This window comes from Mastigoproctus giganteus, chromosome 9, assembly GCF_048544385.1.
Source record: "Mastigoproctus giganteus isolate SK-2022 chromosome 9, ASM4854438v1, whole genome shotgun sequence".
Taxonomy (NCBI): domain Eukaryota; kingdom Metazoa; phylum Arthropoda; class Arachnida; order Uropygi; family Thelyphonidae; genus Mastigoproctus; species Mastigoproctus giganteus.
This window is the reverse complement of record NC_143583.1, coordinates 197,212,656-197,239,537: the sequence shown is the minus strand read 5'-3', so window position 1 is coordinate 197,239,537 and position 26,882 is coordinate 197,212,656. Positions and strand designations below refer to the sequence as shown.

The following is a 26,882-nucleotide window of genomic DNA, read 5'->3' as shown; positions in this document are numbered from 1 at the left end:
CCCTTAAAAGATGATATCTGCGCTACAACGTCATCAACCTTTGTTATCTCTACAACGTCATCAACCTTTGTTATCTCTACAACGTCATCAACCTTTGTTATCTCTACAACGTCATCAACCAATATTAATTTAAATCAACTTCATGACAACCAAGGGCGGAGTAAGTGCACTTCTACTTCCTTGCGCATATTTTAATCCCATTTCCATTGTAATTATCATTTACCCATAACTTATTCCCTTAACTTAAAAACTAATCACCCTAAAATTAGCCAATCTCTTATTATTCACTCTAATAACAATTGCACGTCGATCAAGGTGAGCACTAAAAAAATTAAGCCTTTGCCATTTTTGAATTTAGTCTAATTATACAATACTTTGAGACTTAATATAACTATCTAAACTATCTAGTGTTTAATTTTTTAAAGTATTCATTTTAAAAAATTTAAAGTATTTAAAGTATTCACTCTAATAACAACTGCAGATCGATCAAGGTGAGTACTGAAAAAATTAAGCCTTTGCTATTTTTGAATTTACACTAGATAGTATCATTCACTTCCATGATAAATTTTTTAAAAATTTATTTAAAATTTAGTGGAATTCAAAGCACCCAAAATTTGAAACATACCTATCTCAATTTTTACAGAAAAGCAATCCACCTTGAGTGAATATCAATTATCATTTTCTTGTCTTTATTCATGTGAAAGCAATAACAAACCTTTCAGAAACAACTCATGTGAGATGGTGCATGTTTGCTTAACTAATAAGAAATGGAAAGCAAGAACCCTGAACTATAAACAAACGTGTAATTCAAAACTGTGTTACAATTTCAGCAGCTATGTCTCTGTCTCTCACACTACTTGTCAAAAGAATAGTTGAAAACTGACATTAGACTATGCCTGACAGGCATTTGTGCTTAATTACTTTGCAAAAGCCATAAAAAAAAAAAAAAAAAAAAAAAAAAAAATCGGCCACTACTGCAATAAAAGCTTCCCTATATATTTAGGAAGCTAAAATAAATTTTGGATTTCTGATCATTACTTAAATGAAAACTGTTATTCTAGTGTAGCACCATCACTGCTGGGTTAAGTATTTTTCCAACCTCCTTTCTAATTGGAATAGTACAATGTGTACAGAAAGGATAGGAAGGGAGGAGGGGGTTATGCTGTTAGTTAAGAAACACAAAATCTAAGGAAGTGCATCCAGTTGACATAGATGGACAGTGCAATGTTGAGTCAGTTTGGTGTGACATAAGCACTGGGAAAGAAACAATGAGAGTAGGAGTGTGTTATAGGCCTAATGACACTAATGAGTACAACGAACAATTGTACAGAGAAAGACAGTGGACCAGTAAATCAGAATTTCTAATAATGCTGGATTTTAACTTCCCAGATATTGACTGGAACTTGTGGGTTGGTCACTCGCACACTAGCATGACTTTTATGGATTTATTGGATGATTATTTTCTGCAGCAGTATGTTCGAGAGGCAACCGGAGAGAGAGTAAGTCTTGATCTGGTTATCAGCAGTGATTATTCGTGCATTAAGAATTTGTAGATAAAGGAACCACTGGGTGGCAGAGATCACAGTGTACCAATGTGGGATTTACTTAAAGATATTACTACCATCAGGGGTGATGGGTTTTTGCTTCCATAAAGGTGACTACAGTGGTCTCAGATAGTTTTTAAATTCTATTCAGAGCGACCAACCGTGGTTCATCTGACATCCATTTAGGCCTAAATAGATGTCAGATGAACTAATCAGACTTGTGGCAGAGAAGAAAAATGCATGGGGTGCATATAAATTAGCAGGCAACATAAAAGTCTATGGTAGATATAAACTAGTCTGTAATCAAGTCACAAAAGAGGTTAGGCAAGCAAAGGCTGATTACGAGAAATCCTTGGTAAAGGATGCAAAGAAAAACAACACAGACTTCTTTACTTAGGTAAACACTAGAAGGAAGGGATGAATCAGATTGACCCACTTGATATCTCAGATAGCTGACAAACTGAATGAAGGTTTTGCATCTACATACACACATGAAGAATTCTGTAGGGAAATGGAGGACAGAAGCTTATTAAACTCTAACAGGGAGCTTAATGATTTTGTAATAACTAAGAGCAAAGTGGAGGAAAAATTGTTGAAGTTAAACATAAGAAGGGCACCTGGGGTGGATGAGATCTATCCAGTTATATTAAAGGAGGCAGCAAAGAAAGTAAGCAAACCCTTAACCATAATTATGAGAGGATCCTTGGACTGGACTCAGAGGAAGTCCTCATGGACTGAAGGTGAGCAAATATATCCCCAATTCACAAAGGAGAATCAAAGAGTGACATTAGTAATTACAGACCTGTTAGTTTAACTTCTGTTATAGGGAAAATACTAGAGTTACTCATTAAAGAAGCATTGCAGGATCATCTCGACAAGACTGCAGCAATAGTTCAGACACAGCATGGATTTGTTAAGAGAAAGTCTTGTCTGCCAATTGGATTGGATACTATTATGTGGTAACAAAGGAACTGTATGCAAAAAATAATTTTTATATCATATAGTTAAAGCATATGGTATTAAGGGAAAGTTGCTACAATGGATAAAAGGGTGGCTGAGTGGGAGAAGACAGAGTGGTAATCAATGGACACTGGTCTTCGTGGACTAATGTTATTAGTGGAGTCCTCCAAGGTTCTGTGTTGGGCCCACTGTTGTTTTGTATATTTATTAATGATATTGATGAAGGTATATGAGGGTTAATATCCAAGTTTGCAGATGATATTAAGGATGGCAGGATTGTTAATGGCAGTAATGGTAGTGTGCTACTGCAACAGGATTAGAAAGGTTGGGCAGATTGGGCTGAGAAGTGGCAACTGAAATTTAACGTTGACAAATTCAAAGTACTGCATATGGGTAGAAGTATCCCCAGAAAACTGAACCAACTGTGTGGTACTACACTTAGGGTGGTAGAAAATGAAAAAGACCTTGTAATTGTGTAGTTCGATATGAAGTTTTCTGAGCAGTGTAGGCAGGCTGCCAGAGCAGGTCATGGGGTATTGTCAATGATATATAGAGGAATTTTGCTAGTAGGGAAAAGGAGGTTATTATCCCTTTGTATAAGGCAATGGTTAGGCCATTCCTTGAGTACTGAGTACAGGTCTGGAGGCCTCATTTTAGGAAGGATGTAGAGTTGTTTGAGCGCGTACAGAGAAGGACAACAAGATTGGTGAGGGGAAATGAAGGGGTTCTCTTACCAAGAAAAGCTCAAGTTTTGCAAATTTCAGCATCTGGAGACTAGGCACCTGCAAGATGTATAAGGCTTTGAATTGGTTGAGCAGGCTCAATTGTGATGGGATTATTCCTCTTGGTCTGATTACGAATCTGAGTGGGCATAAAAAAAAATTGAGCTGTTGAATAGATGTGTGGAAATTTGCCTTTAGCCAGTGGATAGTCGATTGCTGGAACAAACTTCCAACTGTTGTGGAAGTTGATAGCTTAAATTCAAGAATGAACTTGACAAACTTTTAGAGGGAATGGATATGTGAAATAGTTTTTTTTTTTTTTTTTTTTTTTTTTTTTGGCTAAGCTATATAATCTTGCTTTCTTGTATCATGTGCCTCTACTACTAAACAACTGGTTAAGGATATCAGTTGATAATTTATTGCTGAAAATGAAGAAATTAAGTGCCAATTCACAAGAATTGGCACTTAATTGGCACTCACAAGAATTGGCAATTCGTAAGAGCACAAAGGGGTGCTCTTACGAAGAAAGGCTTAAGTTTTGCAAATTACAGTGTCTGGAGACTAGGCACCAGCGAGGTGATCTGATAGAGGTGTATAAAGCCTTGAATGGTTTAAGCATGCTCAATGCTGATGGGATTCTTCCTCTAGCTCAGAAAAATCACCTGAGAGGGCATAAATTCAAATTGAGGAAAGACAGATGTAGGATAGACGTGCGGAAATTTGCCTTTAGCCAGTGCGTGGTTGGTTGGTGGAACAGACTTCCATCCCTTGTGGTGGAGGTTGATAGCCTAAATAAGTTTAAGGCTCAGCTGGACAGGTATTTTGAACGAACAGAGGGGTGAAGTGGAAGTGGTTTTTTTTTTTTTTTTTTTTTGGCTGATGCTGCATAAGCTTGCTTTCTTGCATCAAATGCCTCTACTAATGCTAATGCTAATGCTAATTCAGTTCCAATGGGCTTATACGATGGCTTGATGAACAGTGTTGATGACTCCAAAGGAATATAAAACAAGGACCCATCAAATAATCAGCCATCCATCATCTGTTCTCACAGGAAAAACCTACAGCTGGTGACTCCATTGTCAGGGAAATACGAAATATATTTTGTAAAAAGGATAGGTGGAACAGGACTTTTGGAACAGACCTTGCAAGGTATGTATATCAGGGGCAAAGGTTGATACAGTATACAGCAGTTAAGGGCATAAAATGAGTTGAGATTTAATTGTTTAATCCATTGGGACTAATTATTATTATGAGTAGGAGGTCTGAGGACTTAACAAGTACAGAGCAATGTTGAGAAAAAGTCACACAAGTTAGGATTAAATTTGAAAGTGTCTACTAACCTGCCAAGAAGTAATAACAGGGAATGTATGATGAGAGGCTTGTTAATCAATTTTGCTCCAGGCAGACTGTTTTTATAGGGATAGAATACTCTTAAATAGAAGGGGCATAAGGATATTTGCTGGCAAGATAGAGGCAATGTTAGGCATGTTGGGAAAAAACTATTAACTTAGGCAGATACATAGACTAATAGATTAACAGCTGGAAAGCAGGTTATTGGGGATTACAAGATCAGCTGGAGGTGGGGTAGGTCCTATTGAGCCAAACAAATACACTGGCTGCATTACGGGTACTAAGAGCAGAAAATTTCTGATCATCAAACAATGGCACTGTAAATTTGTCAGAGACACTGCTGCCACTCAGATATAGAGGATGCAGAATTTCAATATTAGAGATCACGTGTAAAAAAAAAAAGAAAAAAAGTACATACAGGAGAGGGGGGGTATGCTTTTGGGTTAAGCTGAACTTAAGAGTCTAACTGCACCCAGTTGATGTGGGAGTCCAGCACAACAGTAAGTGAGTTTGATATGACATAATCACCAAGAAGACAAAAATGAGAGTAGGCCAAATCACTCTGATGAGCAACTATATAGACAAATAGAGTGGGCCAATAAATCAGAGTCATTAAATGAAAGATTTTAACCTTCCAGATGACTGGAACTTCTGGGTTGGTAACACATTCTGTAGCAAGACTTTTCTGGATTTACTGGATGACTGTTTTCTAAAACCATCACATAAGAGACTTAATAAGGGAAAGAAATACTACTCTTGATCTAATTATCAGCAGTGGCTCTTCATGTATTAAGAATATTCATTATATTGCCTGAAAATTACAATCACAGAAATTTATGTCTAATATCAACAAGTATCTTCTGTCTTTTCAGCCCATATACTATACTAAGTGCTATAGGCTCTAATACCTTTCATGTTTGGGGTTTTCAGTAAACGTACACACACACACACATATGCCCCACTGTGCTATTTTGTGATGCAACTCTGATTTAGAATTGTCAAGCCGGTAGTGTAATTCAATATTAGGATAATCCTGCCGTCCTTTTTGTTTTCATTCCTAAGATCTAAAGTATCACATATTTTACTTTTTCCAATTGACACTATATAACAAACATGAAAAATAATAACTACTTTGCTTTTCTTTACTTTTTATTTTAATAGAACACAATCCTCCCTGTATCCATCCCCCACCATTGTCCTTAGTTAAAGAACAGTGGCGGGGAATAGGTTACCAACTGAGGTTAGAAATCTATGAAGGACAAATTAAATTTTACTAATAAGCAATAAATTCAATTCAGTTACATCAAGAAAAATATTTAAAGAAAACTTAAGTCAGTTTATAATTTGTTTTTATATATATAGTGCTATTTAAAAAAAAAAATCAAGAGATCAAAAAAATGTTTATACATAATTTTATAATGGCCACAATGTCTGAAAGAAAACGAAATGGTTAATTTGTTATTCTTTTTAACAATTATGATATGTTGAATTTTCAAAAGAAAATTTTCAACATATCCTTAAAAAAAATTTTTTTTTTCATTCCTGCACTGCTTTAACTTTGAAATAGATTTAAAAGCTTAAATTTAAATTTAATCAATGTAAAGTTCACTGAGCGATCACTGAATTATGACCATCCCTATGAAAACTGAATGCGACCAGTTGATCATGTGAGGTACGGAATGCGCAGTTAGTCAACCTACGTAGCATAGATAAGGTGTCAGTGGTTCAGTGTGATGGGTAAAAGGAAGGATTTATCGGACTTTGATAAAGGGCAGATTGTGGGGACTCGATGAGCTGGTGCCTCAATTTCCCAAACAACTGAACTGGTGGAGTGTTTGAGAGCTGCCATTGTTAAAGTGTATCAGGACTGCCGTCAAAATGGTCAAACAATGACCCGATGACAAAACTACTAAGGTCAGCAAAAGAGATGAGCGCCGGGTTCGACAACTCATAGAGGCGAACAGGCACAGCATTGTTGAAAAGTTGACTACCCAATACAACATGGGCCAACCCGGAACAATATCTGGCATGACACTCTGTCGCACGCTTGCACGTATGGGCTATACCAGCAGACGACCCCCACAGCATCCTCTCCTAACCAAGGTTCATTGGAATAAAAGACTCGCCTAGTGCAAAGAGCATGCAAGTTGGATGTTAGAAGACTGGAAGAAGGTGCTGGTCGGATGAGTCACGTTATTTACTCCACACCGTGGATGGTTGTGTATGGATTTGGCATCAACAACATGAGGTTCTTCATCCATCATGAATGATATCAAAAGTGCAGGCCAGTGGATGCGGTTGTATAGTGTGGGGCATGTTTCAATGGCAGGAACTTGGACCCCCTGGTGCATATGGAACAACATATCACTGGTCTCCGCTATTGTCAACTGCTTGCTGACTGTGTACACCCCGCTATGTTACACTTTTTCCCGTATGGTGATGGTGTCTTCCAAGATGACAATGCGGCGAGCCATCATTCACTTGATGGGCAGGAATGGTTTGAGGAACACAGTTCTGACTTCCAGCATATCGATTGGCCTCCGAACTCTCCCAATATCAATCCCATACAGCACTTGTGGGACACTATGGAAAGGCATATCAGGCGTCTGGATACACCAATCACCTCCATTCCTGCATTGCTACCTTGGTTGGCCATACCTCCCGAATGCTTCCAACATCTTGTTCAATCAATGCCACGTCGGATAGCTGCTGTACTGAGGGCAAAAAGAGGACCAACGAAGTATTAGTTAGGTGGTCATAATTCAGTGATCACTCAGTGTAAGTATTATTCAGAATTTTCTAATTAAATTTATAAAAAATTAACAGTAGTTATATTGTACAAACCATCTTTCAAAACTATTGTAATCAGGAATTCAATAAATAAGAATCCATTCTTCTTGTATTTTCTTTCAACTTTTCCTTTCCATACTGTAAATATTGAAATCATATGGATATCAATTAGGGATATCATAAATAAATTAAGATGAAAATATATAGTTTAAGTTTGCAATACTGTTGTCTATACGAAGTTACTTAGGTTAATAGAAAAGTTGTAACTTGATGGAGTCAAGTTACGAGAGTGTGCGGAGGTGAGTAGTATCCATTTCTGGCATAAAGTTAATAAAATATACTTTTCAACAAAATGAAACTTTTTTGTTTTACCCCCATCAAAGATGTAAACACACTTTTCTAAACCAGTATTGCATGCTGTTTTAAAATATGTTTTTAACTAGCACATGTACTTTTTGTAATATGATTGCTGATAATATCAGTACAAAACATAGGAATGGTTAAATTTTTATCACTTGACAGTTTAAACCCAATACACTTTATACACATAGTTAAAATAATGTAGTGTACTATTGTAAAAAAAAAAGAAAAAAGAAAAAAGAAAAAAGCACAATTAAAAATGTGTGAATGATTTCCTTTATTACACTTTGTCCAGAATGTTGCAATACATCGTCCAGCAGTAGTCTGCCAATATATGTTCATTCTGGAGATCTTCATGATTTTCCATCAACTAAATGTCTTGATGGAATCGCTCCTCCTGCTCGTCACTCACTCATTATGAAAAATTTTTCAGGAAAGATATCTAAAGGCAAGAAATGAAATTTGAGTGATATATGGCATCCCGTTTCTTTATGTGCATAAAGCAGTTTCTGAATTATAACTTTGTATACGGAGACTTTGGTTTCCCAGAAAAGTTTATACAATGCCAGTTCCAAACAGAATAAAACGGGGTTTAGAGCTGAAAGCCTCAGACTACCAAAGTTGATGAAATTTTCCCTATTTTGGTGAATTACTACAAAGTAAATTGATGCTTTGCACTGACTTAGCATTAGCACATGATGCAAGAAAACAAGCTTATATAGCATCAGCCAAAAAAAAAAAAAAAAAAACCCTTCTCATTTCACCCATCCACTCACTCCAAATGTTTGTCTAGTTCTGCCTTGAATCTATTTAAGCTATCAACTTCTATAACAATAGATGGAAGTTTGTACCAGCAATCAACCAACCAACTGCTGGCTAAAGGCAAATTTCTGCACATCTATTCTACAGCTGTCTTTCCTCAATTTGAATTTATGTCCCCTCAAGCGATTAATCTGGGCAAGAGGAAGAATCCTATCAGCATTGAGCTTGCTCAAACCATTCAAAGCTTTATAAACCTGAATCAGATCACCTCACAGGTGCCTAGTCTCCAGACACTGTAATTTGCAAAACTTAAGCCTTTCTTCGTAAGCGCAACCCTTTGTTCCATTCACTAATCTTGTTGCCCTTCTCTGTACTCGTTCCAACAGCTCTACATCCTTCTTAAAATGAGGCCTCCAGACCTGTATACAGTACTCATAGCTTAAGCAAGGGGATAATCACTTCCTTATCCCTGCTGGAAAAAGGTGAGAGATGGTCTCAATACTGAATCCAGGTTCAGATAAACAATCTTGTTCATGCATATTCAGACAATTACATAAATACGAATGTACAAATTAGTGCAATTGCATCATTTCAGTACGTAGCCAACTACTTAAGTAGTTATAAACTGGTATCATTAAGTATATCTCATATTGTGAATACCTCCACAACGATTTGCCACGATATTGCACTACTTCGAATAAGTAACACTTCACCATAGGAGAAGACTATTGTTACTTATTTTCGGTGGATACCATCACCCATATGGCACCGTCTGAAATATGGTATGGGATAAAGATCTCTGTTATCCTATTAGTCTTTATCCTATTATATGTCATCTTTATCCTATTATAAAGATCTCTGTTATCCTATTAGACATTGAAAAGCAAAAAAGATGTAGGAAGGTGATAGTAGGAGAGGAAGAGGAAGAAATGCCATCAAAGGAAGAAAGGGACAGTTACTCCTTCAACTCATACCACTCAAGAACTCAAATTCCTCGAATAGGCAATGCTTCCCCAGTAGAGCAGATTGTTGTTACCTATTCTCGGAAACTCTGTGGGAATCAGGCCCCTTCCAGAGCTTGTTGGCTCACTCATTGGAAGGCGAGCAGGTACCCTGGTGTTGCAATGGTGACAACCCAGTTGCGAAGTATAAATCCACAATATGAGAGATCCCTGATGTATGGAGTAATTTAGATTACGTTATAGTTTAGGACTAAAGCCTCAGGTTATGTAAAGAGTTACAACACCAGGGTACCTGCCCACCCACTGATGAGGAGCCAATAAGCTCCGAAACAGTGCTGTATGGGTGATGGTAACCACTGAGAATAAGTAACGATAGTCTTCTCCTATGGTAAAGTGTTACTTATTCTAGGTAGTGCAATATCATGGCAATTCGCTGTGAAGGTATTCACAATATGAGATATACTTAATGATGCCAATTTATAACTACTTAAGTAGTTGGCTATGTACTGAAATGATGCAATTGCACTAACTTGTACATTAATTAAACTCTTGACATAACCTGGGTTTTAGCCCTAAACTATATCATCATATAAATACAAATATAAATGGAAACGCTTTCTTCGCAGCTCCTTCTCAAACTTTAACTTTGGAAATAAAATTTTTAAAAAAATTGCAGGATGCAAGTTGGATGAAGAATGCATTTGACATTAATGCTGACTAAGCACTCAATGACAGTATGAGCAATATGAGGTCTCATATTGTTGTGATGCAGCATCAACCCACCTGGGTGAAGTTGTGGTTATTTGTGATGAATGTGATCCAGCAAAGTGTGCAGTGCCAGTAGCGGATTAAGGTCGGTTGAGGCCCCGGGCGCAGAAGTAAATATTGGGGCCCTTAAAAAAAAGAGAGAGAGACAGGGAAAATAAAAATACATGTTAACCATTTTTTTAAATAAATAAAAATTATTATGTAATATTAATGTTTTATTTCCAATAAGATTTGAATATAATATATGTATAATATAATTAATAATAGCATAATAATAATCACAAAGTTTTGAACTAATAGTTGAACATATTAGTTCAACTAATTTGTTGGGGTTTTGCGTATAAAGTTGGGGGTGTTGCATGGGCCCTTCAGAAGTCGGGGCCCAGGGCGTATGCCCGGTGCTCCCGCCGTTAAATCCGCCTTTGTGCAGTGCAGTCACTTCTATTGTAAGGCTCCATAACAGTTGTGTGACGTGGCGCAACATGCTGGTAAACTATTCCTTGAATGTCAAAAAAAGAGATGGCTATAACCTTTCCTGCAGAAGTCACAACTTTTTTTTTTTTTTTTAGTGTTGATGATGATATAAATTCCAAACAGAGCTTTGTTACCTATTCTTTGGGTTGAAATGGTCATCCACAATTATCACCTTGTGCAGAACAAACCTCACCATCTTCATTAACCATCCGTTGCAGCTCTTGCCAAACCTCCGTGCAAACTTGCTGTTGCTCTGGTACCCAGCAAGCACAAACACGTGTCATATGCAAATGTTCATGGAGAATACTGTGCATGCTTCCCACTGATATTCTCAACATCACTGCTAGTTGCCTTCCTGTTATATGACAATCCTCTCTCTCATGATTACAAAAGTAGTGTTTATAGTTTCTGTGGTGATAGCAGTGGCTGTCACCACAGAACTCCAGGACTGACTTTTGTGATTGAATCATGTCCATCTTTAAAAACTCTAAACTACCTGCGAGCTGTGATATATGGAAGCATAGATTCACAATAAGCTGTTTTTAACATTTCATATGCTTCAGCTGATGTTTTCTTGAGACTGAAACAAATATGACATGCAAGGAACAGCAGCATGCTGTTCCTTGCATGTTATGTCCATTGTTACGTAGGCAAAACTGCACAGACATAAACTTGACCAACTGCCAAGGTCACACTGTGTACACAAGTCTACTGCACAGTTGCTATGTGATAAAGCTTTGGTCTTAAATTTTGCAGCTCAGCTAGAAATAGCAAAGCAGTATGTTGTTCATGAAAAATTATGATCATTCTTTAATGAACACCCCTCGTATTTATAATTATATTGCAAACATATACGTCAATCATAAAAATCAAATAAATTTTATTACATACTATCAAAAGGATAATATTTAAAGATAAATGTGATATAAATTTACAGCATTGCTTTAACTTTGCAAGCTATTTAAAAGCTATAATTTGATTTAATCAAAATAAACTGCATATTATTCTGCATTTTCATTAAATAATCAAAATATAAATATTTCTTGTTTACTGCTGCAGCAGTCAATATTGGCAAGATGTATCAAGGGAAGTAATGTTGCAAACAAATTGGAAGCTAATAGTAAGGTAATAACTTCAAGGAATGCAGGATAGCATCTACAAGAACACAGTCAACTGTGCCTACAGTAATGTCAAGAGTACAGTCAATAAAATGAATGAATTTGAACTCCTGGTTATGTTATATTAAGGGTTATTAGTTTGGAATTCTTAAAATTATTAGTAGAATTAGATAGTATATTAAAAGTTTTAGTAAATCAAATTTTGATTTGAAGAATTCTGTTTTAAGGTTAATTTTATACAGTAAATAACAATAATACATAAACAATTACCAGGTGTCTTTGCAATGGCACCATCACAATAGATCACTTTGGTCACAAGGATTTGTTGATTTGTTTAGGGGTGAAACATATATATATATATATACTGTGGCTTACTTAATCTCATTACCAGGTTGTTTGGCAGAAAAGAGTCTAAGGGATTATCTTTTGTAGTCTCGATCCAAGTGTTTACTTGTGTCCTAGGGTATCATTACTGCAGGTATTTGCTTAATAGGTAATGGGGATGTTAATACACATTTAAGAATATGTGATAAAAATTAAATAAACTAAATTATATAATCTAAATAATAACATTGGAAAAGTTTACCAGTTAAGATCTTCTGTCTAAAGGGTGGCTGGTAGGGACTGATCTAGGTTGTAGACTACATTTTGGCTGGGAGGAAGTTATTTGGTTGGGTGGTTGGTTGTGGTTAAGAAGTTTAAACTTATTTTTAATTTGGGTTAAGGCTTTATTCTTAAAGATGTGTATGTGGCTGTTTTTGATCTGAATTCCTTTGTTGTGGTTAATGTTATCTGTGGCTCCTATTAAAAATGCTCAACTACCTGAAACAAACAAGAATCCAACAGATGCCCACAGCACTGAAGTATGGCCTAACCTAGCAGAAGCTCAGACAAACCTTCTAGTAAAGATGAACCTCCACCTCTGAATGGACCATTTCTAATTCTACAAACTGAGGACCTAGCAGAATGCCAAACCCTATCTCAGGTAAAATCTTCTGTTAATACACAAATAGTTAGTCATATACTCTCTCCCCACCTTCAATAACATTGGATTCCCAGTGTAGTTAATGTAAGCTCTAGACCTAGAAGTCTAGAAGTTAGTTTAGGTTTAAACTTTGCTTCAATACTCTAAGAAATTTCATACCTTGATTTTCTAGCACAACTTAATACTTCCAAACCATTAAAAACATAACATCAGGAACACTATCAACTTAGAAGTCATAAATACACTGCATAAAAATATAACAACATGTCATCCACCCACAGGAAAGTACAAAAACAACTTAAGCTAGACAGCAACATACATATAAACAAAGCTGACAAAGGAAATGCAGTAAAAAGGTAAAGTGCAGCCATTATCAACCCACTGCAGGATGAAAGCCTCCTCAACAATTCATGCTGAGGGAAATGGACCATAATCTGCCACGCTGGTCCAGTGCAGGTTGGCAGATCGACCGTATTCAGCAGTCAGGGGCTTGAACCCCGGTCTACTCAAGGAGCGTGTGGTATGCACTCCTGCTCCTAACACTCGGATACTGAAGATTATAAAATTAAAATCCTATTCCTACTGGCAGATGAAAACATCTATAAAACCAATAATGAAACCTACCAATTCCATAGCTAAAAAGATAAAAACAAATTTAAAACACTTACTTGCAATAATAAAATTAATGACCACTTAAAAACAACTTCTACCATCAAGACTCCAATGCTGCTTAGAAATATCAAAGCATACAAAGCTAACTTTCCCATCAGACCCATAGTTAATGGTAGAAACTATTCAGGGCGAAATGTAGCCCACTGGCTTGTGAAAACCATCAAGCCAGCCTTACCTACAAACCCTAGAATGATAAAAAGAACTCAACATTTACTCAACCAGATAGAAAATGCTAACATCAATAATGAAGATCTAGTCTCCTTTGATATTGATACCATGTTCCCTAATATCCCACTAGAAGAGACTAAGATCATCCTCCACCAAATACTGTGGCCAGATACACACCACCTTCCCCAACCACTAGATATTTCAGACCTTCTTGACTCAATAGATCTGTCAATAGGAGAAGGTTACTTTAGCTTCAAAATAGCCTATATAGACAAAAACCAGGTCAAAGCATAAGCAATCCCCCCCCCCACCCCAAAGAGATTTTTATGAATTCCTTTGAAAACAAGGTAATAGAAAAAGCTACCTTTAAACCAAAAGTATGGATTAGATATGTAGTTGATGCCCTTACATTTGGCCACATAGCATTGAGGAATGCAACAACTTTCATCTACATATCAATAGCCTATATCCACACATCTTGTTCAAAATTTAATTAGAACATAAACTACCATTTCTTGACCTATGACTAAACAGGTTCAACAACAACACCATTACAACAAAACCTATTGACACTGAATCTATCCCCCATTTCTTATCCAACCTTCCCATCCCTTAAACACAAAAATAGGTGTCTTGAGGGTCTGCCCTCTGAAATGGCCAGGCTGTAAAGGATGAAATCCTTCAAATAACACACATCTCCCAACTGTAGTTATCTACATAAACTCATATTGAAAACAATAAAAGCAAATTATAAAAATTCTCAAACAATATACCCAATATACCAAACAATGTATACTGAACAATATTCCTGACAAGAACAAACAATTCATCGCATCCCCTATGCACCACAAATAAATAGCTCAAAAAATTATGCCAAAACAATAAAGGATGTTAAAACCCCCTATCTTATCTCCCCCCTCTCCATGACCTTCACATTGGCTACAATATAGAGATTGCCCTAAAGCCTACATAGGACAAAGCAAGAGAAACTCATAGACAAAGTAAAAGAACACAAGAATGATATTGAAAAGGGCAGAGTAACAAATTTAGACCCAGCTTTTCATACATGGGTAGAGAATCGCAAATTGGAATCTTCTGAAATGTCAGTACTGACCACAGACAAATACCATAACTGTAGACTCTACAAAGAAGCCCTTTTAATAGGAGCCAAAATAAAAAGTGATAGCATTAACTGCAAAAAAGGAATTCAGGTCAAAAACAGCCACATACACATCTTTAGAATAGATTCCTAACCCAAATTAAAAATAACTTCAAACTTCTTAATTGCAACCAAAAACCCTCACCTCCCTACTGCAAAGTAGACTACGACCTAGACCAATCCCTATGAACTACCTTAGAAACAGAAGATTTTAACTGGTAAAGGTTTCCAATGATATTATTTAGATTATATGATTTAGTTTATTTAATTTTGTCTTATTCTATTATATTTTAATTTAAACCAGTTTTAGTTGTATTTCTATTTAATTTTAATCAGATATCCTTAAATTGTGTATCAACATTACCCACTAAGTCAATACTTGCAGTAATGATACCCTCAGGACACAAGTAAACCCTGAGATTGAGATTATAAAAGAGTTAAGACTCTTTTCCACCAAACCACCTGGTATGAGACGGAGTAACCACAATATATATGCAGTCAGACCTCTATAAAAGCGAAATCAATCATTTGTTTGAAAAAATTTGTTAAACAGAAATTTCGCTACACAAAGGCATAATCACCTCCTTATACATGGTGGCAAAGTTTCTGTATATCATTGAGAAAAATTACATGAGCTGTTTTGGCATCATGTCTGCACTGCTCAGAGAATTTCATATCTGACTGCACATCTTGTTCATTTTCCACTACCCTGAGTGTAGTACCACACAGTTGATAAGTTACTCTGGGATTACTACCCATATGCACAGTGGCATGTTATCCTATAGGCAAATAAGACATCTGCCTACGTCTCCCCCAATCAGATGGGGAAACCCCAAAATCACTGTTTCAAAAACTCATTGTTGTTTATTACTAATAATTTTTAAGTGATTTTTATCAGAAACTGAACTTTATACCTGCCAAGGTCAATGAACTTTACTTGAAGCTTAATTTGAAAATTATGTTTTTTTTTTTTTTTTTTATAAATTGTTTTACCAATTTTGATGAAGTTTTATATTTAGTTCTTCCTTAAATAGTTCAGTTAATTTAAAAAATAAAGACTGCCTTGGAAAGGAATTTGGAATTGAAAATGGAATTTGGGGGCACACATCTTAAGAAATGGGGACCCCAACTTCCATTTTGCCTTGGGCCAAATCTTTAGATAGGGGCCCCTAAATTCCATTTTGCCTTGGGCCCCATGAAGGTATAATGCACCACTGCATATGCAGTACATTGTATTTGTTGTATATTGTTGCTGTAGTTTACCCAGATTACTGTTGTTAACCACCCTAATATACCTACATCAGTATCATTAATAAATAATGAAAACAACAATGGGCCCAGCATTAAGTCCTGGTGGACTTCACTAGTAATATTAGTCCACGAAGGGCACTGCTCATTGATAACCACACTCTCTCTCTCTCTCTCTCTCTGTATGTCTTTTTCCCCTTAACCATCCCTTTATCCATAGCAATAACTTGCCCTTAATGCCACATCGCTCCAGTTTGTTCAACACTATTTTATGTGCAACAGTATTAAAAGCCATGTTGAAATCAAAGTATATGATATAAAAATTATTTTTTGCATTCAGTTCCTTAGTCACTACATCATAGTAACCATCAGATTGATCAGACAAGTATGCTCTGACTGCAGTATAACTTCATTCCTGTCCAGTTAGTCCTGCGTTATTTATTTAACCAGTGACTATTATTTTCCCTGGAACAGACATTAAGCTAACAGGTCTGTAATTACTCAAGTCACCTTTTGATCCCCTTTATGAATTGTGGGCACATTTGCACATCTCCAGTCCACAGGAACCTCTGCTGAATCCAAGCATGTTCTCATAATTATGGCTAAGGGTATGCTTCCCTTAATATAACTGGATAGATTCCATCCACTCCAGGCACCTTTTTTATGTTCAGCTTCAACAATTTCTCTTCCACTTTTCACCAAGTCATTTAGCTCCATGTTTATGAGTCTAATAAACTCTTGGCATCCCCTTCTTAAAGACGTCCTTATGTATATATGCAAAATACCTATTCAGTTTTTCAGCAACCTGAGCATGTTCATCAACAGTTAACCCATTGGCATCAAGTGGCCCAATGTGATTCAACCCCTTCCTTCTACTATTAATATAAACATAAAAGTCTTTGATGCTTTTCTTTGTATTCTTTGTCAGAGATTTCTCGTAATCTTTCTCATAAATTGTTTCTGAAGAAATGCAAGGGTACTTGGCATCCACCAAGAACTGACCTTGACATGGCCAGGTGTTCATGGAAGATGGTGAGTACCAAACTTCCCCTTAGAAATATTACATTCTCTGGCAATCATATACTTTAATACATTTATCCTACATAACCAGGTCTTCAATTTTTTGGCACATTTCTGGAGTTGTCAATTTTGTCGTTCATCCTAAGTGGGTTCTTGATGCCATTTAAACTACTTAGACCAAAAAAAAAATTTATTTGGTATTCAGAAGGGGCAGCATTACCATATACAGCAATCATGTATTTATGAATAACTTTTGATCTATTCACTTTTTTTGCCAAAAATCTAATGATGGACCAATTTGCCAATTCTGTAACATCCTTGCTTTCCTTTTGTTGGCTACTTTAAATCTCTCCCATTCTTACATACTTCACTGTATTATCTGGATCTGCATAAATAAGATACAAACATTTGAGAGTATGATAAAACCACAATTTATATATCAAGCATTTTATAGCCTAGACAGACAATTTATTTGAATGCCCCATGAACCATGATTGTAATGTAATTTCATAACAGTTATAATTAAAATCTTTTTTGGAAATACATGTTTTACCTTATTTTTGAACTTTGTATGTGGTACTGACAGAAGCACTTTGCTTGAAGAGGCAAGTCGTTCAGTGATAATACTCTTTTTCTTGAGTGTGAGATTATTCTTTCTGGCCACATCTTTCTAGCTTTAAGTACTGTAGTACAATTCACACAGAAAGCAATGGAATTTTGTGTAATAAAATGTTGTCCAAGAAGTATGAGTAGCACTTTCAAATTACCATAAACTCTCTAATCATGATAACAATATTTCACTGTTTCTAACAAGAATTAAACTGTAATAAATCTCCTTTAAGTAAACACAATAGGGGGTAACATGTTCTCAATATGTAACAGAACACAAGAATTTCCATTCCAATGAATCATACACAACATACAGTACATTTATTAACACATTTATATCACTAGAGAACACAGAAGGTTCTTGAGGCTGTTGAGGAATGTTACCCCTCTGTGTTGTTAGTGGGTAATATTAAGTGGTAGATGATTCTCATTAACGGTGCAATATCACCACTTTGCTTATTGGAGTCTTGAAGTGGTGAAACTCATATTTAGCCTCCAGAGCAAAGCTCTGGCAACCTCCAACTCTTCCATCGTGCAATACGATTGCCTCAAGCTGCAAGAAAGTTAAGACTATGTACAAATTAGTGCAAAAGCATTCGCAATATGAGATATGACTTAAACAATGCCGCTCTTGCAAATAATTTGCTAATTTAGGATTAGCTGTGTACTAATATGATGCTTTTGCACTAATTTGTACATAGTCTAACTTTCTCGCAGCTTGAGGCATAAGCCCTAATTGCATTATGGTCCTAATTCAATTTATACACCATCAGGAATCTCTCATATTGTGGAGTTATACTTCATAACTGTTTTCCATCATTACATCACTTGGGTACCTACCCAAGTGATGTAATGATCACTTGGTGGTATCCACTGAGAATAAGTAACAATAGTCTTTTCCTTCGGGTGAAGTGTTACTTATTTGAAGTAGTGTAATGTCATGGCAACTCGTCGTGAAGATATTTACAATATGAGATATGACTTAAACGATGCCGCTCTTGCAAATAATTTGCTAATTTAGGATTAGCTGTACTAACATGATGCTTTTGCACTAATTTGTACATTATATTGAGATTTTGATGGCTCCCTCGATTGGGCCTCTATATTGGTGAACCCTGGTGTGGCGCATCCAATGCATTCCCTATTTGCATGGCCCTGGCATCATGCCAAAATCTAATCTTCCTTATATTAAGAGGGTACAGCTCTTAAAATGATATCTGGGCAAAAGGTGGGCCTTTCCCAGATAAGGGCAGTCACATGGCGAGGCATTGAGTCCACTAGTTCATGAAAGTGTTAATGCTTGCTTCATCACTGTGCATAATTCCATCACATTCCTGGGTGGAGAATCCAAAGCTCGAATGGACCTTTCCACATCATCCCAAAGATGCTCCACAGGGTTCATGTCCAATGAACAGGGAGGCCATTCCATGGTGGTAAAATCTGCAGAATGTTCTTCAAACCACGTTCTAGTCACCATGGTTCTGTGGGGAAGCACATTGCCCTGTGGGTGAATGATGACCATGAAGGTATGCAGATGGTCTGCAAGGATGGACATGAAACCTGGACAGTTTAGAAATGGGTCTAGACATACCAGAAGACCCAATGTATGCCAGCTGAACAAACCCCAGACCATTACTGGCCATCCACCTGCCTGAACAGTTCCTTGTTAACATGATGAGTGCATAGCTTCATGCGGTTCTGCCACCCTCCCATCCACTCGAAATAACTGGAAACAGGACTCATCAAACCAGGAGACCCATCTCCAATCATCTAAGGTCCAGTGCTGATGTTCTTTAGCCCAGCTGAGGCATAGAGTCCTGTGTCATGGCATTAGCAATGGGACCCTGGTGGGTCGGCGGGCCCCATAACCTATTGCGGCTAATGATCAACTGATGGTCTTGGTGGAGACATTTCTGGCATGTCTCTCGTTGAAGTCGGCAGAGATTTGTGCCACTGTCGCTCTCCGGTTGGCTGAAACAAGGCAAGACAGATGTCGACGGCCATGTTCATCCACCCACAGCAATGTCCATGATGAGATGTTATTCCAGAAATGGAGTATTCCCAATACACTCTTGAAACTGTTGAACAGGGATAGTGCAATTTCTGTAGCACCCCGCCGCAATAGAGTGACCTATGCGTCAGGCACTCACTATCATCCCTCTTTCAAAGTCAGTTAACTCATGACATTTATCCATACTGACATTGAATAACCATCTACATGAATGCAGTGTACCTATATTCCTGCCAAGTGATGGGTTCATCCACTAGTGAGAGGAGTGACAGCATCGCGTTGCCCAGGAACCCCATGAATTCTGTCCTTTTAGTGTAGTGACAAGAGGGAGTCTGAGTATGTGGGAGCATTGTCGAGGCCACATTATGTCAAGGAGCTGGATATATTCTTGCCATCTGTACACCATATCCAAAAATTTCATTACTTCATATAACATCTCCTGCCCACCTTTTCTTGCTACTGAACGTGTCACGAATGGACAAACTAATAGAATAAACTTCTCTGCGAAACGACCTAAACCTCCCAAACACTTCCTCATTCATTTCACAAATATGCATGGTCTCGGTACCAATCTAAATGATGTCTATTTCCACTTAGCCTGCCAGACCCCACATATTTTTTCCCACAGAATCCCAGTTATCTGTTAATTCAATTGCTGCTTATCTTAGTTGTCTTTGTTATATGCTGTACAATTCCTTTCACTTCAAAGATGGTACTTGTGCATATATCTGCTCTGATATTCCCTGGGAGAAATTTAGCAATTTGGAATCTCCTTTTTTTTATCTTCTCTGAATTAAAATCTCTCTGCCCGTTCTGTCAAATTCATCTATTGCCTCTACCATTCTCCCAACTCCTCACTTGGAACTCTTTGATTTCTCTTTGAAATGACTTTTTTCACCAATCCAACTTTCCCAACAGTGAGTTAATTTTCATTGTTGATGTTAATGACCACAACTCCAGCTAGCTCCCATTTTCTAGTCACATGGATCCAGTTTGTCATTCTGAGACTTCTGCTGTTGTTTGTTTGTTATTTGGTTTTTAGGAGCATTAGCAACTAAGGCCATATTGCTCCGGGGATATGCGGTGGTCATTCCCTGACCTTTCCGCATCCTCCGTATTTGGTGGTGATGGGCTCGAACCCCGGTTTAATCAAGAAGCGTGTGCTACGCACTGCTGCTCCTTCCCACCTGGCTACGGAGGCGCCTGAGACTTCTGCAATTACTAATGACCTCACACAGATTGATAATTTACCTACCAGAATACAAGACAATTCTAGCCACACAGCCAACACTCAATCTTTTTCTCACAAACAACCCTTCCAAGTACATGGTCAAGATGAGCGATTCTCTAGGCACTTCAGATTACAACTTGATGATGGTCTCTTCTCCAATGGAGCCTTTATCTCACTGCCATTCCTAACCTCACATTATTTGGCATTACAAGAATACAAAATGGGATGATCTGCAAGATTTGTTTTCTTCTTTCCCTTTGTTTGGATTAGTGTTTTAAAACTTCTGATGTCAATTTTTGCTCAGATCACATGGATGAAATTATTCTTGTAGGTATGAAATTCTTTATTCCACACTCTATCTTAAAATCTCATCCTTTATATCTAATCTTTGTTTTCCAACAAATGTGCTAAGGCTGCTCAAGATAAGAATGTTGCATATTGCAATCTCCAGGTTCATTTTATTCCTACACCACAGCTTGCAACAATTGTAAAGCAGTTATTAATCAGTGCAAACTAGATTTTTAACTGGCTAAATGCCAAAAACTTGCTTCTTATCCAAATGGTAGTCGAGTATTCTGGTCTCTTGCTAAAGCTATTGGCTGCTACTTTTCCCATTTCTTCCTCCACCTCTGTTAAAACCCAATGGTTTTATTGCCACTTCTCCACATATTTAAGGATAAAGCTGACCTGACAGTATCCTACTTTTCTTCTAACTCATTCAATTATGATCTGGGTAAAACACCTCCTACCATTCCCATTACACTACTGTGTTTTTCCAAAAGGATGTCATAATTCTAAACAATCTTGATGCCAAGAATGCACCAGGTCCTGATATTATTTCTCCACTTGTTCTCAAAACCTGTGCTCCTACACTTACTCCTGTTTTGTGTCACCTTTTTTAAACTTTCCTATTCCACTGGCGTTTTTCTTTCTGTTTGGTTTTCTAATTCCACTGGTATTTTTCCTCCTAAAAAGGGTGACAAATCCCTCCCATCCATTTATCATCCTGTTGAACTTATTTCCAATCTTTCTAAAGTAATCAAGAAATCCTTAACTGACAATTCTTAAACTATATAGAAACCTTCCATTTGATCAATGATCATCAATATGAATTGCATCAGTGCCAATCCAATGAAAAAGTTTGGTGAAACACAAGTAGTTGCTCTCTACATTTCAAAGGCTTTTGATAGAGTTCAGCATAAAGGTCTTCTAAATAAGCTTCTATCTTATATGTTTGCCAATTGTTTTTTGTAATTGAGTATCCAGTTATCTCTCTGACCATTCAATGCAATTGATAGTAAATGGCTATCAGTCTTCTAATTTCTCTACTAATGCTGGTTTTCTCCCAGGGTTCAGTTCTTTCTCCCATTCTTTTCCTCTTGTATATTAATGACCTTCTTCCACTGACTGTAAATCATATCCATAGTTTTGTTGATAACAGTACATTGCATTCCACCTTCTAAGTTTGAGAAACCTTGCCCTGCAGAAACAGCTTCGATTTCTAGAATATCCTCTATCAATTTGTTAAATTTGCCAATCTCTAGGTAGTTTTTTTACAGTTGGGCAAAGATAACTTAGTTAATTTCAATGCTTCTAAAACTCAGTCCTGTCTTATATCTTGCAAAAAACATTCTTCTTCTCCTAGGCTTATCTTTGACGACACTCAGATTTCTACACAAGATCTCTTACCTTTATTAGGGTTTAACCTGACTTTTAATCTCTCTTGGCATAAGCACATCACAAATATTGCTTCCTCTAAAAATCTGCGTTTTCTCTTTCACTCTTGGCATTACTTTTCTTCTAAACAGCTACTCACTCTGTACAAATCTCAAATCTGCCCTACCATGGAATATTGTTAGCACATCTGGGGTGGGGTGGACTCCCCATAACCTCTCTCTGGCTTCTAAATTCCATTCAAAAGAGAGCAGTTAGGTTAATTAATGATCTATCTTATAGATGTTCTGTTTCCACTGCATGCCTTTTCTATAGATACTTCCATAAGCACTGTCCTTCTGAATTTTCTTCTATAACTCTCTCTCTCTCTCTCTCTTCAAAACCCATCCAAACACATGTCACAACCAGTCAGCATCCTATTGCTGTCCAACTTCAAACTCATAGAACCACCACCACAGAACCATAGAACTGATAGAATCACATGTACTTCCTGAAATTTACAATCTACAGAAATTCAATCTAATGTCAAGAAGTATCTTCTTTTATCTTCTCCACCTTCAACCTATGCATGGTACTAAGTACTATAGGTTCTTATACCTTTTGTGTTTGGGGTTTCATAACAAAAAAAAAAAAAAAAAAAAGAAAGAAAGAAAGTAAAGAAAAACCCAAGAATTACCTTGGAAGAGAAGGCAATGAAGTATCGGGTACTAATAGATTATTTTAACTCAACTTGCATCTGTTGGCCTGCAAGTTGAGTGAGCTTTAATCTATTCAGCAATCTGATATGCTGAATTCCATGGCTTTAACTTCACCAGTACCTTCAAATCTGCTCGTTTCTTTGTTTGAAGAAAAATCAGAATCCGTCTTTACTAGAAGTATCATGGTTCTGAGGTTTAGCTGGAGCAGATACACTTTCACTGTGGGTGAAAAGGAGAACAAAATGAACAGGTGATAGTAGAGTTGGATATTATTTTAACTTTGTTCTCGGTGCCATATCCTGTAATACTACACATACAACGATATGATGTGTAGTCTGTTCATACTTTACCATAGGTACACCAAATGCAAGGAATTTTGTTTTGCATTAACCCACTGTGAATACATAAGGTAAAGAAAGCAAAAAAAGTGGGACCCATGATCTAACAGTGGTTTTTGGTAATCATACAGGTAGGAAATAAAACTGCTTGTGGTTTTGGTCTGCAAAAAAAAATCATGTATACCAGTATCAGTTAACATTTCTACTGCTGAAGAAAATGTCAATTATAAATATATATTTCAACAGATACATACAGTATATATTTAAATTTTCCATTATAGTGCAATTTGACAACACCCTTTGGGATATGATGCAACATCTGGCTTTGCTTTTACTGCATATACTGATGTAACTGATTGATTAAAATACAACTATTCAGTAGTATATTAAAAATTTATGACATTCATTTCTTCATATTCAGAAGTTGAGTGCTGGACGTTCTTTCTCTGTGAAAGTTAACTGACTCATTTGATTTAGGTGATCTTAGTTAAAATTTGTGCTTAATAGTGTACTTATTCACATTTTTGGTTATGGGTGGGCATGTCAAATGACCACATGCATAGTGGGGTGGTGTCAAAAAGTTTGAAAAGCACTGAATTAACCTCATAATATGGGTTTAGCATGACATGCTATAATTGGTTAGATAAAACAAACAAATAGAAGCTATCAAAGTTGTAATGAAACAGAATAAAAAAAAATTATTTCTAATGAATAGCACAGTTAAGTGAAATAAGTAAAATATCAATAGTGAAATAATACATCTAAAGTAAGAATTCAGCACTGAAAATAAATTAACTTATCCTGCTAAGAATAATAATTAGGAAATCAGTGTGCTTATAAAAACAACAGAGGAGGAGACAGAATTTCTGATTAGCTTACCATAATTATGCTTTTCACATGCAATATAAAGAATCTTAGCTTGTAATTCACTTGTTATGGGATCTTTTGAATCCATAATTTGAGTAATTTCAGAAAATGGAGTTTTGGAAGGACAACCACCTATAATAAATATAGTATAACTATACATACACACACACAGTTTTAAAATTGCAAATCATTTGCATTAGAATAAAGAGATTAGTCTTTAAGAAGTTACAATTATATTTATTTTTTTCCCCAAGTACAATATGATGGAAATGAGAATGTAACCAAAATTTTTAGCATTGCTATTATGAAAAAATTTTGTTCAACTTTTAAGACATGATTTCCAGAAACCAACTGTGTTGTGAAAGGCCTGCATCTATATGATTCCATAACACTTCTTAAAAACAACTTTACTTGTTAACGCTCTATACCAGGCTCGGAGTCTAGAAGACCCCCAATGACTGATTTTCGGGGGTAAAAATTATTAGAAGCAATGTCCAAAACAGTAGCTATAATTTATCTATTTTGCCTGAAAGAACCATTCTTTTTTTCCATTCCTTCTAGTGATTGGTCTACTTCTTTAACCTTTACTGATTGCATCACTTTATTAGAAATTTTTTGCACTTGGTTAATAAATTAAGAGATACACTGAAACTGCTGAAGGTTATGCTCATGAGTTGTTTGGTGATGATGAATGGTGAATGTGGTCCCTCCATAGACAGAAAATAATCATGGATACCAAATGGATTTAAAGAAGACTCAGAATAATTAAATTTAATTTATTTTTAAAATTTGACTATCTATGATTATTGTTATCTGAATAATTATTATGGACGTTTGTGTCCAATATGTCATGCCATGGTTTTTCCTCCTCCTGACAGTGGTGTGCAATGTATAGTCCACACACTGCACACCAATGGGGGGTGTGTGTGTGTGTGTGTGTGTGTGTGTGTGTGTGTGTGTGTGTGTGTGTGTGTGTGTGTTAGAGCCCTCCATTCAAACATGAAATGCAACTTATATGTTACACTTTGTACTATTAATGAAAAGCAAAGATGCAATTTAATAATACTTGGCCAAAGTTATCAAAACTCTTAGTTGCATCAATGTCCCAGTAATTGTTCCATCTATGCAATATTTTGCAATCATAAAATTCAAAACAAATAATATTGTGATTTTGTTATTTATATCTTTAGAATTTAAATAATATATCAATAATATTAATTTAAAATTTTATTTTTCTCTTTACCATTATCTATTATACTCATTATCAGCCATTCTCTAGCAATAAATATTTTGGATACACATTTGCAGTAACATAATACAGGACTAACCTTCAATACATTGACAAACATGGCCTTTACAAACTGTTCTAATCAGGGGGCTATTCTGACCTGGGCTGTAGAACTTAGTACACGATTCATCTGTAAAGAATTGTAAGAAGTATTTACTTGAAATAAAGATACTGCACATCAATAATAGCCTTTCTTCTCTCACCTTCCTCCCACCAGAAAGGCTGGTAAAGAAGAAAATTCAAGTATTAATACATTTACTTTTACAAAACAGAGTATAGCTGTATATAAATAAGGCTTATAGTGATAGAAAAACTCGTTTAATGTAAACTGGAATTTGAATGATTAAAACCTATTCTGTAAACATATCATATTAAGTTTTATTTTGATGACAATATTAAATAAATAACTGTCACTTGATTGATCTTAGTATAATTAAAAGTAATGAACATACACACCAACCTTGACACAGGGGTAAGTAAGTTAACATTTATGTAAAATGATACATCTTGATTGAACTTTTCAAACTTCTTTTTTCTGACTGTGGAACTCTTTTTGAAAATCTAATGTATGGAACTATTATTTCTCTTAAAACAGTAATGACATGCACAAATTAAATAAACAATAAATAATAAAAATTTAATGGACATTTGCAGTAGCCATATAGTGTAAGTAAGCCATAGGCTTTTATTTCATTAGCCTGAAAAAAATAAAAATTAACTAATAAATATATATAAAAAAGAAAATAAACAACCTATTCTGTGTCTCTCCTCACACAGGTAACTATCCAGCTGACCCTGTAATTGTCCGAAGCCATCAGCCTCAGTATCCACAGAGATAACTTATTCAAGTAATTAACAACTTGCTGACTGAAAGAAAACTCCTATAATCCAGTCTAATTCTCTTTGCCTGTAGTTTGAATTTCTGGTCTCTAGTTCTAGAATCATTTATAATAGTGAAAATTTCAGCTTTATTCATTTTACTACCTCCTTCTCATAGCCTTATAGGCCTCAATCAAGTCCAACCTTAGGTACCTGGTTGCTGACCTCTGTAGCCCATATATCCAAAGTCATTCCTCATAAAGGTGGCCACATAGTATAGTAAAT

General features: G+C 36.2%; 1 protein-coding gene across 1 annotated transcript in view; it reads right to left on the bottom strand.

The window, feature by feature from the left end:
* The window catches only part of LOC150081006 (venom factor-like), a 785,003-nt gene that overhangs the window by 14,067 nt on the left and 744,054 nt on the right, over nucleotides 1-26,882 (bottom strand). The window contains exons 38-40 of the mRNA XM_090382066.1: nucleotides 25,819-25,908; nucleotides 24,503-24,622; nucleotides 7,421-7,504 (exon numbers count right to left, since the gene is read on the bottom strand). Of these exons, the coding sequence (XP_090238192.1) occupies nucleotides 7,421-7,504; nucleotides 24,503-24,622; nucleotides 25,819-25,908 (294 nt within the window). The remainder of the gene's footprint in view (nucleotides 1-7,420; nucleotides 7,505-24,502; nucleotides 24,623-25,818; nucleotides 25,909-26,882) is intronic.